General features: G+C 38.2%; 1 protein-coding gene across 1 annotated transcript; it reads right to left on the reverse strand.

The window, feature by feature from the left end:
• Positions 1–2,436: 2,436 nt before the first annotated feature.
• Positions 2,437–16,115, reverse strand: plekhd1 (pleckstrin homology domain containing, family D (with coiled-coil domains) member 1). The gene is made up of 13 exons (XM_036592646.1): positions 15,814–16,115; positions 14,259–14,352; positions 13,156–13,245; positions 12,994–13,070; positions 11,810–11,901; positions 11,477–11,529; positions 11,140–11,234; positions 10,572–10,665; positions 9,344–9,546; positions 6,961–7,093; positions 5,007–5,151; positions 2,948–3,091; positions 2,437–2,591 (listed from the first exon to the last, which is right to left on the reverse strand). The coding sequence occupies exons 1-13, from the start codon at positions 16,098–16,100 to the stop codon at positions 2,437–2,439; spliced, it is 1,662 nt and encodes a 553-aa protein (XP_036448539.1). The 5' UTR covers positions 16,101–16,115.
• Between the last annotated feature and the right edge of the window lie 2,211 nt (positions 16,116–18,326).

An 18,326-nucleotide genomic window follows, 5' to 3' on the forward strand; every position in this document is an offset into this window, starting at 1 on the left:
GGCATGTGCAAAGGTTTGGACACCCTACTAAGTCAGCACTTAGTAACACCCTCTTTGCCAGAAATCACAGCTTGCAAAGGCTTTTTGTAGCCAGCTAGTCTTTCTGTTCTTGCTTTAGGGTTTTCTGTTCTTCACGTAAGTTTTTCCACGTTCCTAGTTCTAGTTCTGTGATATTTTGTAGAAGCCAGCCTCTTTTCAGCTTCTATTTCTTGACTGACTGTGTCATGGTTGCTTCCAGAAATTGCTGATATTTTGTGGAATCCAATCTTCGATCTACATGTGCAATGTTTCCTGTGCCACTGGCTGCCACACAACCCTAAAGCATAACAGATCCACCCCTATGCTTGTCAGTTTAGGCCTGATTAATTATTTAAGTATAAGTAAAGTAATTGTGCATTTGCAAAAAAGATAAGTTTGTTTATTTTTTAAATGAAAATAAGTAAAGTATGTTTGGCCAGGGGCACCAAAACTATTTGAATTTACAACCCCATTTCCAAAAAAGTTGGGATGCTGTGCAAAATGTAAATAAAAAACAAAATGCAATGATGTGCAAACTATTTAAACCCTATATTTAATTGAAAATAGTACAAAGACAACATATCAAATGCTGAAACTGAGAAATTTGATTGTTTTTTGAAAAATATATCACCATTTTGAATTTGATGCTGACAACAAAGTTCCAAAAAAGTTGGGATGGGGGCAACAAAAGACTGGTAAAGTTGTGTAATGCGAAAAAAAAAACACGTGGTGGTTAATTGGCAACAGGTCAGTAACATGATTAGGTATAAAAAGAGCATCCCAGAGAGGCTGAATCTTTCAGAAGTAAAGATGAGGAGGGGTTCACCACTCTGTGAAAGACTACACGTTTAAATAGTGTAACAATTCAAGAATAACGTTTCTAAACATAAAATAGCAAAGAACTTTTGCTTTTCATCATCTACAGTACATAATATCATTAAAAGATTCAGAGAATCTGAAGAAATCTCTGTATGCAAGGGACAAGACCAAAAACCAGTTTTGCTGGCCATGATCTTTGGGCCCTCAGGCTGCACTGCATTAAAAACAGACATGATTCTGTAGTGGAAATCACTTCATGGGTTTAGAAACAATTCTGAATACCACTGTCTGTGAAAACAGTTCGTCGCTGCATCCACAAATGCTAGTTTAAACTCTAAAACGCAAAGAAGAAACCACATATAAACAGGATCCAGAAATGCTGCCACCTTCTCTGGGCCTGAGCTCATTTAAGATGAACTGAGGTGAAGTGGAAAAGTGTCCTCTGGTCCTACAAATCAAAATTTCAAATTCTTTTTGGAAATCATGGACACTCTGTCCTCCAGGCTAAAGACCACTCAGCTTGTTATCAGTGCAAAAAGCTAGTATTCATGATGGTGTAGGGGAGCATTAGTACATATGGCATGAGTGCTGTGCACATCTGTGAAGGCACCATTAAGGCTGAACGATATATACATGCTTTGGCAACATATGCTGCCATCCAGATGACGTCTTTTTCAGGGAAGGACTTGCTTATTTCAGCAAGACAGTGTCAAACCACATTCTGCAATTATTACAACAGCATTGCTCTGTATTAAAAGAGTCTGGATGCTAAACTGGCCTGCCTGCAGTCCAGACCTGTCACCCACTGAAAACATTTGGTGCGTTATGAATTGAAAAATGAGAACAAGGTGACCCTGAACTGATGAGCAGCTGAAATACTATATCAAAGAAGAATGGAAAAACATTCCACTTTCAAAACTATAGCCGTCGGTCTCCTCAGTTCCCAAATGCTTACAGAGTGTTGTTAAAAGAAAACGTGATGGTAAACATGCCTCTGTCCCAACTTTTTTGGAATGTGTTGTTGGCATTAAATTCAAAATGGGCATTTATTTTTCAAAAACAATAAAATTTCTCAGTTTCAACATTTGATATGTTGTAGTATTTTCTTTTACAAATATAGGTTACATGATTTGCATATCATTGCATTGTATTTTTATTTACATTCTGCACAGCATCCCAACTTTTTTGGAAATGGGGTTGTATCATGGTGGTGACATCACAACCATGATGTTATTTACATATGACTGTCCCTTCAGTCTACAGCAGTGTAACCCTCACACAGCTCAGATTTAAATGACAGCCAATCGGAATTAAAATGGTCTGTTTAAATCTAAGGGACAAAGAGATTGGAAAATAGTCATGCAAAAATGAATTATGACATACTCGTAACACAAACATTACAATTGAACGTCAGGGAAAAAAGAATAAATGAAAACACAGAATATGGCCCCTTTAACCGTTTACACTGTAACTGATTCTACAACTGCTCTTTGGAGCATCTTTCAACAGTGGATTTACACTCTTGTGGACTAAAGTGAACCACAGTGAAGGTGTTCACCTTTTTAAGGACCCCCTACCTGTCAATACGTCATACTGTTCTCAGTCTTGAGACTGTACTGTGTCTTGGCGGGTGATGATCGTGTAGACGCGTTGTCTAAAGCAGCTGTCTGAGGTCAGACGCCGGGCAGTCTCTTTCAGGTCCTCCAGGCTGGGAGCCTCGCCATGTGGGCAGACAAATGACTTGGAGTGTTTCACTGCACACAGGAGTAAATGGAGGACAAGAAGGCGGGGGGTGGGGGTGGAGTGGGAGTTAAGCCAGTGGAATGAGTTCATTTCGCTGACTGAAATCATTACATTTAGCTCTGAATTTAATGAGGGCGCCGGAGCGCACCACCAGAAAATAGTCTATCATAATGCCAGTTCAACAGTATTCAATTGCTTTTCTAGGTGATTCAATATAAAATTTCCTTTTATGATTCCAAGTGGAACATTAAGTAACACTAATATGTCACAGTGTGAATGAGTGTGCAGGGGAGAGAGAGAGGGAGGGAGAGAGAGAGAGAGAGAGAGAGACAGAGAGAGAGAGAGAGAGAGAGAGAGAGAGACTCACGCCAGTGTTGCCTGGAGGCATGTCTCTGGACTCGACAGCTCTTGATGCGGCGAGCAGCAGCTTTATGCAGATATACAGCGTTCTTCATGATGGCGGGCAGCTTGGCCTCAATCTCCGCTGCACAGATACACTCCTCAAAGAACTCTGGAGGACAAGAACTCACAATTTTTAATCCAAATGCTTTAACAACAGAATAGTAACACTCTGAGTCATTTCACTTTTAAAAAGATAATGTCCAGAGCTCAGTTTTTAATAAAGCCTGGTGAATTATGAATCCTTCTTTAACTCCCGAGGTGCAATATGTAATTAAACATATTACAATGGAACTAGTCCTGAGGACGTTTTATCTCTGAAACACTTTGCAACAGGGTCTGCAGAGAACAGTCATGATATCACTGTAATTACATAAGAATTCAAGATGTTTAAGTCCCCAAAAGCCCTAAGAATCCATAACTAGGACGACACAACAGACAACTATATTCCTTACATTTTGTTTTCATAGCAGCCACCAAATGAAGAGTGCCGTTCTATTAAACGACACTTTCATGAATTTTCATTGACGAATATACACACACACATTTTCTAAGACGCAGGGGGGTGCTGGAGCCTATCCCAGCGGTCATTGGGCGGAAGGCAGGATACGCCCTGGATAGGTCGCTAATACATCGCAGGGCAATTGAAGAATATAATATAGCATAATTTGGCATTGAAACATAATAGCATAATATAGTATTGAGGAAATCAATGCTATATTACAATTAATACCATTACTAGATGATTAGAAATGTCTTTTTGTCTTTTTGACAAAATCAGCCAAGACTCTTCTTGTTACAAATGGATAAACAGCATTTTGGAATGAAACTACAAGTAATTAATTGTAGTTAATAGCATGCTTAACCCCTTAATGTCCATATCTGACATGTTACATTTCCTCAAGTCTATATGTTTTCTGTGCTTGCCTGATTATAAATCAGAAAAAAAAATCAAATAAATTAGATTCCAATCACATAGAATTTTAATCCGTTTTAATTTATTATAAAAAGTATGCTTTTTTGGCACATGGGACAACCAGCACAATACAAAATGTGATAAAAGTAAATGTAAAAAGTAAAACTGAAAATTGTGTGTAATCAAAAAATTCAAAAGGGTGCAGTTAGATGTTCATCCAAGGTAAACATACATTTCATCACTTTATACCAATCAAAACAAGCTGTGGCATTTTTCCTTATACTACATTTAGTTGTTGGACATGAATAGGTTAAGATGAATAACTACATTCATACTACAAGTGTGTACAAAACAGACACATACACACACGGAAAAAAAAACAGCCAAATACGTTCCAAAGACCTAAATACTTCACATCACACACATCGAGGTAGAATATGTAAAACTGTGCTTAAAATTATAAATGACATGATGTTTCTCTGTCTGGCCCCTTTGTTCCTTTCTTGCAGTCGCTCATATCATGAAACAATACATTTTCCTTGTTTTTATGAGACAAATTTGAAGTAGTATGTAGACATTTATTAGGTTTCTGTTCATGTCTGAGTCCATAAGATCCAAATGTGGAATCTAAGCTGCAAAAACAGCCTATTTAAATTGAATGTTTTTGTGATGCTAGACTAAAGCATTTACATATGCAAGTCTTTTCTGCCTACAGCAGATTAGCTCCACACATTCACGCTGAAGTTATGAGGACTGTTTTGGCTCAGAGTTTTTGAATGATGCACAACACAGGACAGCCAATCATAACAGAGATCATTTGCATTTACAACCAGCCTGTTTCATTCTAACAAAACAAAGAGAAGTTTAAAAATGGTTGTGTCAAAAACAATTAAGACTGTAGATTCACCACACAAATGCTATAAGAGGACCTCAGGGGGGGGAATGAATACAAAAAAGATATAGACCCTTTAAAGCATGAATTACTAACTCTAAAGTTAGTCTGCCTGTCAACAAGAGGCAGCCAGCACTGAGATGAAACCATTCAGGAATTCTGGAAGAGGACAGAGAACTGATGTTATGAATATGCATGGTTTATTATGAGTCAACTCACTGCGGAGGTGGCTGACATCTCCTCTCATCTTCTCATCTCTCTCGTGGCTGCGCTCGATGCAGTTCAGACCCTGCTCCAGATCCTTCAGGGCCTCCTCAGCCAGCTTCAGCCGCTGCTCTAACTCTGCACGGGACTCCATCTCAGCCTAACATACACATATGCACCCACATGCAAACACAAACACATCGAACACATGACTTGTGTCCAATGTTTAGCGACACACCTGATCGAAAGTATGTTTTTGATCATCTTAGAGAAAATTGATGCCTATGTATTAATTATTTCCAAAATGAATATATATATATAAAATAAAATATAAATAAATATATATATATATATATATATATATATATATATATATATATATATACACATATATACAGCATCACCATCATATTTTTTTTAAATGCGCCCCAAAAATAGATTTCAACAATGTCCCCAAATTTATTTATTGCCTTTATTGTCTTTTGTGACTAGAAACTGTCCTTTACAATGTGTGAACATTACATGACAAAGGGGTTCAAAAGATTATTACTTACATTAAAAGTTAAAAAAGTTTTGCCTTCTCCTGTAAAGTTACATATAATTTTGTGTTTCAAAAGAGAAAGACAGCAAAACAGAGTATAGAGACTTTCTACTGATTGCTATTTCACTGAGAAGTAATACAGCAGTGGATGTGCTGACACAGACAAGAATCCATGTAACCTGATAATACAGTATGGTAAGATACATCTGTATATATAATAATACCATCACAGTCTGACAGAGGTGCATTAGCACAAAGTCTTACTGCACTCTATAAGGTCTGTATTACTGGCAGCTGACTGCAACTTGAGAAGACCTGATTTTTCTTTTGCTTTTGGTTGCGTGCACTTCACATTGGGGGAAGAAAAAAATTACAGTAATTATATTGTAATTCTATTTATATATAAACTCCGGGAGGGGGGCCTTCTAGATTAATGATGTAATTTTTAGTTTATTTTTGTTCTGTTACAACCCCCGGTCGTGATAGCCTTTTCCCTCTTTTGTTGCATTATGAGTAGGTCTGTGATTGGCCACATGGGGGCGCTCTCCTGTATAAAGGAGGTTAAACGTCTTTTACAAGCTTTAAATGTCCTCATTTTATCTAGAGTGGCCAAAAAATACTCTGAATCGCTGACAGCTTAGTGCTAATATACTACTAGCAGCCAGTCATTTCTGGCCAAGTTTTGCCATTTATGGCCCAAAGGCCTACCTCTAGTAGTCATGGTACACCACTGATATAACCACATGAACTATTATGAACACAAAGCATGATCCTACATCTACATCTACAGTTATTCGAGACATATTTTACAGCTAAAGAGTATAGAATGTTTAAAACTATGATAAACTACACATATAAATATGCATACAGCAAATGACACTAATTGCTTTGTAGGTCGGTTCAGTTGCCAGTACTTTACAAGACTATGAGGGATGTTTACTCACTGATGTGAGCAATTTTTTACAGTGCACTGATTCATTAATTATCCAGTTGTTTTTCTTAAATACTTTTCTCTCCAGTCCTGTGCTGTAATAGGATGAATGATTAGACAATGATTAGTCACTGATGGCAATAATTATGGAAAAAGCCGTTGCCTCAATCTGTTGTTTACTTAAAAATAACAGCACTCTATAACAGTCTGTGACATTTATATAATACACCCGGTCATTGTGACAGATTACAGAACATTAGAGGAAGAGTTATGCGTGACATGACTTCTGTAATTCTGTTGCATCATAAAAGAAGAAAATATTTGCTGTACAGACAGAACTCTGAATGATGGTGATGCTGTGATGAGGCAAAATGAGAATAAACTGCAAATGGCACAAAGGTTGATTAATTATTTAATCAAATTATAGTCAATAAATTTATAGACTATAAAAATGATCATTAGTTGCAGCCCTAAACTGCAGCCTGCCTCTAACTGACCTTCAGCTCGCCTTCAATCTGCTGCTTGTCGGTTGTGAGCTGGCTGAGAGATTGCTGGAGGGCCTGAGATTGAGAGGAGTAGAACTCTCTCTCCTTCTGCAGAACCTGTGCCCGCTGCTCGTTCTCCTTCAGCCTGCAGGGGGGACAATGAGCACTCACTCACAGGCACATCCACATACTGCAGAGGGGAAAACTGGTGGAAGCATTAATAAACAAGTCTGCACACCATCTGTCAGAGACCCCATCCACTCTACATTTTGGCTTTAGCCATATAATCAAAGTCTAAAGAATGCTAATTGGCTGAGGTGTGTTAGGAGCTTAAACATGACTGAAGTGTGGACTGGATTAGAACCTCCTGCTGTACGGTAACTCTTTTCGGTGACTCTTATGATTTTGCCCTAAGCCAAAGTTCTCTCTGAGCATTCCATCGATTCAGACTCAGAAAAAAAAGCAGTGCTCAAGATAAAAAACAGAAAATAAGGGCCTGCTGAAGCTGAAGTGCCATGGACAGAATACCAAAACCCCTTTCATGATTGTTGGAAAGGCTTTCTGAATGTACAGTACTGTGCAAATTCAGAGGTTACTTTCCTTTATTGAATTTCCAGTCAAAATGGCCATTAAGTATAAGTTACTCGTTTTCAGGAGATAAGATATGACATCTAGACCTCCAAAGATATGAGATCTAGACCACCAAAACTGTCACCATCAGATGAACAGCACCTTAAGCTTTCCTATGAGAGAGAGAAGAAAATCACAAACTCCACTGTTGCTTCAGATCTGAAAAAAAAATCTGCAGGTGTTTCTGTCCATCCTTCCACTGTTGACAACTTAATGCTATGGGTTTGAAAGGATGTGTAGCTGTCCAGAAGCTACCAAGAAAAGTAAATAGACAAAAAAAAGAACATTTTTAAATCGAACAAAGAAGCTGCTGATGGTCTCAGACTGATGGATTGTCCACCCCAGAGTCCAGACCTTAACATGACTGAAGGTGTTTGGAATTATTTGGATTGTGAGAAGCAGAAATTTCAACCAAGACTGAACTTTAGAAGTATGGAAAAGTATCCCTGTGGATTTCTTAAAAAAAAAAAAAAACTGAAAACAAGTCTTCTAAAAAGAATGGAAGCCACCAAAGAGTGGACACACTAAATACTGGAAATATTGATATTATATTTAGTTGTAATTTAGCATAATTTTCTGTTAAATACATGTTTTCATCTTTTATCCTGATGCTGAAAAATAAATAATGGTGACATTTTATTTTGAGTGGCGCTTTTAGATTAAACAAACACTCAATGGACTCTCAGTAACATGTCAAAAACATATGAGGGAGAGGGTTAGGTTTTGGGTTGAGGCTAAGGTTAGGGTTAGGTATTGGGTAAGGTTAGGTTTTGTGTAATGGAAGTAACATATTAACAAAACATCTACTTAATGTACGTAATGTATCAACAGAACATCTACAAGATATTTTCTTCAATGTATTCAGATGCTTCACTACTGCTACTTCACTGCTATGTTTTTTATGTGTTACTGACAATCTGTTAAGAGTTTATCAATCATGCACAAAGGACCACTCCAAATAAGGTGTTACCTAAATAACTTGTACTCAATGGCTGTTTTGACAGAAAATTATATAAATGAAGACTCTCTGACTCTAAAAGTCTCTGCACAGTACTGTAAATAAATCTGAGCAATAAATCCACATTTACTGACTGAATGAACTGCAGAAACACTGAAAGGCAGCTTACAGTACATTAATATCAGCCCTTGCTTGATGGGGCTGCAAAAAACTAAGCTTTCAAATCACTAGAGAGTCACTAATGTAATAAATACATGAGGTACTTTGCACGGCTTGCCACAAAAACTCTGCTGTATGGTAATTAATCGCCCTGAGTAAAAGCACTGTGAAAAATAACTAAAGCTCTGTTAAGTGTTATTACTGCATGGAGCTCTCGTGTAAATGGTTCATGAAATAGAGCTTCCGCTCACGCATGCCATGTATATAAGGTCATTACTAGCCTCTAGTCAATCTACTTCCTCAGTATTGCGCGCCACTCACTGGTGTCTGATCAATATGATTGCTTGTTTGCAAATCAATGGACATTTCCACTTAGTGGCCTCCACCCTCCATTAACGCTGATAGAGCCTGGGGTGAGGCACTGGGGTCTTCACACATCTGTCCATTCCTTAACACACATTTTCAGAATGAATACTTTCAAAGGCAGCACATTTATATAAAAAAGGACCAGTGTTTCCTCTACTACCAAAATCAATAAAAGACCTAATTTTGTGCAGAAAAGGCTTCCGTTGCAAGCTAGTCTAGAGTTTTCCATTACAGAAAGAATGTTTGGCCTGTGTTAGAGCACATATCTCATTGGACTCTTACCTCTCTTCAGCCTGCTGTTTTTCCCTGAGCACACTCCTCATCTGCTCCTCGATGTGGCGCAGGTTGCCCTGCAGCTGCTCCTCTGGTGCCTCGGGGCGCTGAGAGTCTGGAGAAGAAGGCTGAACAGCAGTGCCCAGCTCAGCTCCAGCCAACCCGCGGTCTCTGAGCAGCTCCAGAGTGCGCTGCTTCTCCTTCGACAGCTCCTGAACAGGCACAAAAACTCTTCATGCACCACACAACTGTCTGTCTGTTTGTGCAAATATAATCTACTTATCTGATTGAGGTTCTGTAACTATTTGGTTGATTTGGTATATATATATATATATATATATATATATATATATATATATATATATATATATATATATATATAAATGAGGGTAAATGAGGGCTAACAACACATTTGTTATGCAGAAACAAATGGACTAATCTGTAATTGCAGAACTACAATGTGCTCCTATATAGTAAGGGAGCTGATAAAACGGAGTAGAAGTGTAGGTACAAGGTAGGTGTTCCTAATAAAGTGCTCAGTGATCGTATATTAATATAGTGGATATGTACATACAAGCTTGTACCTACGTAAGAGGCCACCCTTTCATTTATTCAATTTCCAGCAATTAAGTACAATTTATTCACAGTTATTCAGTGTCAGAAACACTAAGTATACTATCTATCAATATTTAATTTGTCCACTTACTTTTGTGCATCTACTGTGACTTCTTTAACTCTTCTATCTTTCCAATCTTAAAACAAAACGAATCACAGCTGCTTCTTTCCAACACAATTTGTTCTCACTTCTTTTCAACAAAATTTCTTCCCAAAAGAGTCATTGACATTCACACAAGCAACTACCCATACACACCTTAGATGCCTTGTGCATTAGTGCATTGATGCATTAGTTCTTTTTAATGTGCATCTAAAACCAAAAACGTTTCAAAAAAGATATTTCTGAGGAGATAAAATGCAACCAACCGAACAAGACTAAACTTTTTATAGGCCTTTTTGTCTGAAAATTAAATTAAAGGGTGGTATCTTACTTTTGCATAGTACTGTATCTATAGTGTATATATGTACTACTGCTGTGCATAATGTATATATGGAGGCCTTCTGGTTGATAATATATAATGGTAATTTATATTATATTATATATCATGAGTATCATCATTGAGAATATCAGTCAATCTGGTAAACAAATTAAACCAGTTTTGACACGTCCAACTTTCTGCACCTCAAGAGATTTCTGCAGCAGGATAGTGAGATTATGAAGCTCCTGTTTCTCTGACTCCACTCCTTTCAGTGACTGAGCTGTCCCATCCAGATCCCTATCAACACACCACAGGGTTACATATGGACTCTCTGGTTCTCTTTATATTAGCTGCATTTTGCAAACCATGTCCTTAAAACCTAATTATGCTGTGGCACAGTTTACCTCTGCAGGTACTCCACTTTTAAATATAAACGTTCCAAAAATGGTTCTTTGGTGTGATACTTTTGGTGCCCTAAAGAACCTTTCAGAGGTTCTTTTATTACATTTTATTAAATGAAATGTGGGAGCATAAAAGCACACTTAAAGAACTTCCACATTATATAAAAGTCCTTTATAATCAAAGGTCTAGAACTGTACATTCAAGCCAATAACAATTTAGAAACTTATATTTTTAAGAGAATGTTCTTCCCACATGACATGGTTTCCAAAAACACAAAGCCAGCAAGATAAACAACTAAAACAAAAAAAGGCAACTAATTTCATGCAGTTAGAGCACATGCAGCGCATGAGTACTCAGAGTAAAGCTTACAGTTTAATCTGCTCCTGCTCTGCTCTGAGCTCCATCACCACCTCCTCAAACTTCTGCTTCTCCTCTTCCAACACCTGGTTCAGCCGCTCCAGCTCCTGCAACGTGTGTACACACAAACATTCCCTCACAAAAAGCATAAGCATGAAGCATGCAAAGAAATGCCTTTGGGCAAATGTCACATTTGTCATGCGATGTTTGACACAGAAAAGTGTGTGCATGCACACATATGCATACACAAAACCACACACACACAAATCAACCGCTTGACTTGGAACACTACAAACAGAACATTTACTTTTATATGTACCTCTAAAATAAATAAGAGCTACAAACTAACCGCCTTCTGTTCTCTCTGTAAGCTCAGTTCTTCAGTCTCCTCCATGAGTTTATCTGTAGAAACAGAAACACAGTCAGCAACGTGGCAGCTAAGCCATTATCTCTGCCAAACCGCCACAATCTTTGTGCTAACTAACTATGCTTGCAAAAAGATATAATATATCTCACATATATATATGTGAACACTAGGTTTTGCTCACAGCAGAATGTTCTGTGTTCTATGTTTAAATATGTTCTAAAACACTGTATGTGCAAAGCGAATGGCCAAAGCTTTTCCAAGCATAATCCACTCTAACTGAAGTCTCTTTGCTTCTGATGCATTCATAAGACTCACCTAGGTACTCCTGTTTCTCCTTGGCTAGCTGTAGTCCCTGAGCCTCCAGACTCTCAATCATAGCCTCTCCCAGCTGAGCATTCTTCCAAGTGCTGAGGACAAATCAATAATACTTTAAAAAACACAATGTGTTATGTTATATGCTTGTATGCCTTATACTGTACATGCTGATGGTTTACAAATATAAATGCACTGTATGCTTTATTAGAAACAACACTGTATTTCGACTTTGTACTTAACTCACTAGCTGCCTTACAGGTCCACATACAGTCGTTTGCAAATTTTTAATGCATGAAAATTAGCTCAAAATAATATTAAACCACAGAATATTGATTTCTGTGTATTCTTTGTCCTACTCAGAATTTATTCAGTAGAAAAATCTCAATTCTTCATTTTTAATTTTTATTTCTGTGATGTTCAGTCATGGTGTGCATGAAAAACAGTGTGTCACAGCAAAGACCTCACAGACGCTGAACATCAATTTTGAATTGAATTTTTAAATATATATATAAAAGTGGTCCTTCACTAACTTTGTTCAATATTGTACATATTACAGTTCAGTTACATATTAACATTTATACCCATGTGCACAATTACAGACTGCAGCCCATCTTTTATCATTTGAAAGCCACCATTGGTCAGTTTTCTGACCACAGAATGGCTGTTGAACAGGCATTATTTGTGTGGCAGATCTTTCTCAGCACAACAGTGACACTAATATGACTATTGTGTGTGGTGTTGGCAGACACACCAGTGTTGATGTGGTTTTTACATGTTAGTGTCACTGCTAGGTTGAGAGTGGTCCACCAAACAAAGCAACCCAGTCAAGAGCAGGGCTAGGTACTGAAAATGCAATACATTTATGGTGCTGAATTATTTCAATTTCACCAAGTATCATTCAATTCTAAATTTCAATGCTTAAGTAGTCAATAAGCATACATGTTTCAAAATCCAGGCTGATGACTGTCTGTCTAAATCACATCCCATAATCATATTATTAACATTACTTCTTGATTCTGCAATCTGTAAATATACCCACTTCCAGCACCGCCTAAGCCAAGAGCAATCAGCTATAGAATAGCTAACAAAAACAGTGCATCAACAGTCTCTAACTGTACTCAATCAAGAGGCGTAAGGTTGGTGTTTCCAATAAACCGGCCATGCAAGTTAAAGTTGTTCCTTACACTTTCCCAGACTCTTGCAGCATCTCCAGCCACTGGATCTGCTCGGACTCTGACTCTGCTGCTAAGACTATTTCCCCCTGTGGAGAGTAAAGGCAGCCATGTCAATGCAATGCTCTGACTGCAGTATACTCAGTAGTGTAGATCATAAGAAATGGAGCATACAGTGAAATCTTCATGGTTGATAGCCATGGCAAAAGGCATGCCCTGGTCTTCTTTAGCCTCAACCACACATCCACCTAGAGGAATAACACCCTGGGAAAAAACAATAGACTTATCAGTGGCTCCAGTATTACAGGCTGATGTACGCAGTATGGCCAAACGTTTGTGGACAACTGACCGTCACACCTATATGTGCTTGTCAGACATCACATTCCAAAACCATGGACATTAATATAGATTTGAGAGTTGATCCTCCACCCCCACCACCCCCTTTGCAGCTGTAACAGCTTTCACTATTCTGGGGAAGCTTTCCACGAGATTCCACAAAATTGGACTCATATAAATGCCTAAAATTTCTTTGTATTTTGTTGTATTACCATTATCCTTCACTGCAACTAAGGGCTGAGCCAAAACCCCAAAAAACAGCCCCAGATCATTATCCCTCCATCCATCAAACTTTACTGTTGGCACTATGCATTCTGGCAGGTAGTGTTCTCCTGGCGTCTGCCAAACCCAGATTAATTCATCAGACTGCCAGATACTGCGGTTCATCACTTCAGAGAATACATTTCCACTGCTCTAGAGTACAGTGGCGGTGTGCTTTACACCACTCCAGCCGACACTTGGCACTGCACATAGTGATCTCAGGCTTGTGCGCTCCTGCTCAGCTATAAAAACCCATTTTATGAAGCTCCCGATGCACAGTTCTTGTACAGAGGTTAGGTGCTTTTTACATTACATGCTTCAGCACTCAGCGGCCATGGTCTACTGCTTTGTGGCTGAGCTTTTGTTGCTCCTGGATGCTTCCATTTCACAATAATAGCATTTAAAGTTGACTGGGGCAGATCTAGCAGGACAGAAATTTCATGAACTGACCTGTGACAGTGCCATGTTGAAAGTCACTAAACTTATCAGTATGACCCATTCTACTGCCAGTGTTTGTTTATGGAGATTGCATGGCTATGTGCATGACTTCATGTACCTGTTAGCAATGGGTGTGGCTAAAACACCTGGCTTCAATAATTAGGAGGGGTGTCCACATATTTTGACCACATAGTGTAGATCTATATTGTTAATTTCAGTATAGTCTCAGTAGGTGGACTTACCTTTGGATGAATATTGAAGTACTTATTAGTCTCAAAGTTTCTTTTCTCACTCTCAGCATAATAGAGCAAGAAGCTGTCCTTAATGATGAAAAACCTGTTCAGTGTGAGAGCACATGGTCAAAAAAGCCAAATGAGACAGAGGCCAAATACGGGGTCTGCAAAAAATGGCAGTTTGGCAAGTGAAAATCAATATATCTAATATTTCTCATTTGTTATAAGTATATTATTAGATTAACTAATTTGTTGACATTGTATTGAGTAAAATTCTTACTCTTATCCTTTGTCTTTCTATTGGTAGATAATTTTGCTTGTTTTAAGCGTTATATCTGCCACTTGAATATGGAGTTTCTCTACATAAAATGATTTAAAACGAGTAAAACATGTTGAAAAGGTCCAATGTTCTTAAAAGATTTAATCTTATAAGAATTAATCTCATGTTTGGTGCATCTGGTCAAATGACATGTTTTGTTGATATTTTAAGTAAAACTAAATGCACATTTTAATGCAGAATTACTGTTTATTTGTAGAAATTAACATACTGAAAAAATTGAAACCTGAAATGTGGCCCTTGCAAAAGTCATGGCACACTTTATACATACTTTGTTTTCCAAATATGTTAAACTCAGCAAATACATAGAAACTGTGCATTAAATGTGCAGAAAGTGCCATATTTCAGATATTCTTTCCATATTTTTTCATTTGGAATTTGACCAGGATGTTCAAACTTTTGCATATGACTATATATTGACAATGTTTTTCATATGCCAAGATATCATTTTTAGCAGCATATGTTGTTACAAACAAATGCTGCAAAATGTCTACAATGTAAAGCATAAGGGTTATGTTACTCAGGAATGGTAAGAGGAAGATAATGACACATTTTCAAAGCCAGAACATTAACACAGCAGACTAGTTTACAAATCTCAACAATTGTTTGATGGAAACCATAAAAACTCCACAAAATCGACACTGAGAATGTCTCAGCAGTCTTTCTTTTACTAAACAAACATACACCACAAAGTTAAATAAAGAAATAGTTTGTCTGGAGTGGTAAAGCACTGATTTACAAAGAGAGTGATTAGTCTTCACATTCCGAGTACAGTGGATAAACTTAGTGTCTTCCTATAGAACATCCTAATGCATTTTTGTAGCTCAGCACAACATTACATTTAAAGCATGCAGGTCAATAAGGCTCTAATGCATTTTCTATCCTCAGCCTCAGTGCATAGTGAATGGCGCAGTAAATGGAAGACATCTAGTTCCATTTTACTCTCCTCTGAAATTATTTCTACCAAATACAAGATTTACATTTTTCATGTTCAGTGCTGAAATTCAATCAAAGTGCTCTACATTTTTCAACAGGAACATTTACATCATCAAACTTATCAAAGCATTGAAGAAAAGACTTAATACTGGTTAACAAATGTAACAATTAAAATTGTCCTACATACTTTGATGCTCCAAACATCAATCTTAGCAAAAAGCAAATGAAATCCTAATTTTAGCAAATCCCATATCTTTTCAACAGATGTGTACAGTGGGTGCCACGCAATACCTTCGGGACCACTTGGCAGATGGTCTTCCAAAGGGTCTTTTCCACAGCACCCCATGCAGCTGCACCTTAGTGCTGATGTCCAGGACGTCTGAGTCAGCCTGCTCCATGGAGGTCCAGGGGGAAAATAAAGAGGGTTTGGACGAGGAAAACATGGCACTTTCAAAGGGGGTGGGGGGTGTTAAAAATAGAGGGATACGCTTTAAAGCAAACAAACAACACACAAAGCCAATGAGGAAAACTTCCAATAATTCAGTGAGGTGGAATGATGCGTTTGCCAATAGTGGCATCAGCAGCTGGCATCGGATAACATGAACATTAGAGCAGGGATGTGAGAGAGAGAGAGAGAGAGGGGGGGGGGCTTTAAAGATGAGTTTCTAAATCCGAGGAATGGTCAATAGACGTTTCATATGAAAAGCTGTTACTCGGATTACACCACTTGCAACACTTTAAGCAGTGGGAGGTGGAGATCCCAGCCTACAGCAACACCGACGCTTACATAAAAGAGCAATCCGTCCACTTACACAGCGCATTAATCTGCTTTACGGCCCTTCTGCGTGTCAGGTTCACAAGCATGTTTCTGCCTGGTTGTTTTTCACGGATGTACATTAAAGACAGAAAGGCGTGCCATTCATCCTTGTTTACAGCTTTTAACATCACAAATGCCAATAGAACATTCACACTTAATATATGGCACACATCTGAGAGTATTTGGGGCATTCATTCATCAGGGATTAAGACCTCTGGGCTGTGCATCTAGTGGATTTGTGCTGAGTAATATTCCAAAACCTGGCCACTGTATGAGATCTACCTACCTTATAGGTTCACTATATACACTCACAGGCTACTTTTTCAGAAACAACTATTCTGTATCTAGTTATGTATCTAACAATTTCAAATTTCTGTATATTATTTGTAATCATTTTGATATATACTTTTTAAGCTGCTGTATAATGGGAAAAAATACATTTTCTCAAATTAAAGTGGTACTAATCAGATTAAAGCCTTGATATTTCTTGTACATATAAAGCCCATTTCCAACAATGTATATGAGAAAGTTCCTGAAAGTTGTCTGTAATGCATTTTTTAACAAAACCTTTCAATTACAGACTGTAGCTTCTCTGCGTAATTTGTAACCCCAGTCAACAGTGGTCAAGACCCCACAGGACCACCACTGAGAAGGTATAATTTGCAAGATGGATCATTTTCAGCGCTGCAGTGACTCTGACGTGGTATTGTCATGTTAGTAAGTGTTGTACTGGTTTTTAAACACACCTACTGTCCACTCTATTAGACACTCCTACCTTGCTGGTCCACCTTGTAGATGTAGATGTTAGAGACGATAGCTCATCTGTTGCTGCATAGTTGGTGTCAGTCATCCTCTAGTTCTTCATCAGTGGTCAGTCTCTGGCCACAGGACGCTGTTCACTGGACACTTTTGGTTGGTGGGCTGTTCTCAGTTCAGCAGCACTGCTGTGTGTCCAGCAAACACTCAATAACATATCACCATGCCAGTGTCACCGCAGTGCTGAGAATGATTCACCACTCAAATAATACCTCCTCGATGGTGGTCCTGACCACTGATGAACGGGGTACAGAAAGGCTAACACATTGTGCAGAGAAACAGATGGACTACAGTGAGCAAATGTAGAAATACAAAGTGTACTTATATTAAGCTGATAAAATGTACAATGTGTGTAGATACAAGGTAGATGTACCTAACAAAGTGGCCAGTGAGTGGTGGGTGTACAATTACAGACTGTAGGCCATCTGTTGTCATGTACAATTTGTCAACCACTCCCTACCCCATTCATCACTGGTCAGTCTCTGACCACATGACTGCTGTTGACCAGATATTTTTTCGGTGGCAAACTATTCTTAATACTGTAGTGACCTAGTAGTAGTGCATGTGTTGCTGGTTCAAGGTGTTTTACGCACATCAGTGTCACTCCTGGGTTGAGAATGGGCCACTACCCAAAAATATCCAGCCAAGAGCAGCTCTATGGCCAGAAACTGACCACCGACTAAATTGTGTATCAAAAGATGAGCTAAAATCTTTAACTGTACATCAAAAAGTTGCACATGTATGGTATAGGTTTCTATAAAAGACCAGTGAGTGTATAATCTAGTAATGGGGGGAAAAATACCCCAATAAACACAAAATCAAAAAATAATAGTGAAAAACACAGTCAAGAAAAAGAAACAGCAGAATCTTCTTCACTGACTGATCACAATTCTTCCTCACATTCGCTGTGTCAATCTAAAGTTCCATCACAATGACACTATCATCTCTTGCAGTAGTCCTGCGCAAATGACCGCAGTATTTGCCATATTTCCTCTTGCACATCTCCGCCTGTCAGACTGCGATGAGATCCCATAAGGAGACCAAAAGGAATGAAACGGAAAGAAAAATAACATCTGACTACCATTTGCTTTTACCTCCCTTATAAACTTTTTATATCCATAAAATCTTTAAAACTTAGTACAACTGCTAGTCAGCATAAAGCATCCACACA

The sequence above is a fragment of the Colossoma macropomum genome, unplaced genomic scaffold (assembly GCF_904425465.1).
Source record: "Colossoma macropomum unplaced genomic scaffold, Colossoma_macropomum, whole genome shotgun sequence".
NCBI classification, from domain to species: domain Eukaryota; kingdom Metazoa; phylum Chordata; class Actinopteri; order Characiformes; family Serrasalmidae; genus Colossoma; species Colossoma macropomum.

What these genes read in the sequence shown, in the direction of transcription:
- plekhd1 (XM_036592646.1), bottom strand. Translation starts at nt 16,100, where the DNA reads ATGCCACTATTGGCAAACGCATCATTCCACCTCACTGAATTATTGGAA. An exon ending in ACTTCAATATTCATCCAAAG is followed by an intron (nt 13,246 to 14,258) that starts GTAAGTCCACCT and finishes GTTTTTTCCCAG; the next exon opens with GGTGTTATTCCTCTAGGTGG. An exon ending in GGAGAAACAGGAGTACCTAG is followed by an intron (nt 11,530 to 11,809) that starts GTGAGTCTTATG and finishes CTGTTTCTACAG; the next exon opens with ATAAACTCATGGAGGAGACT.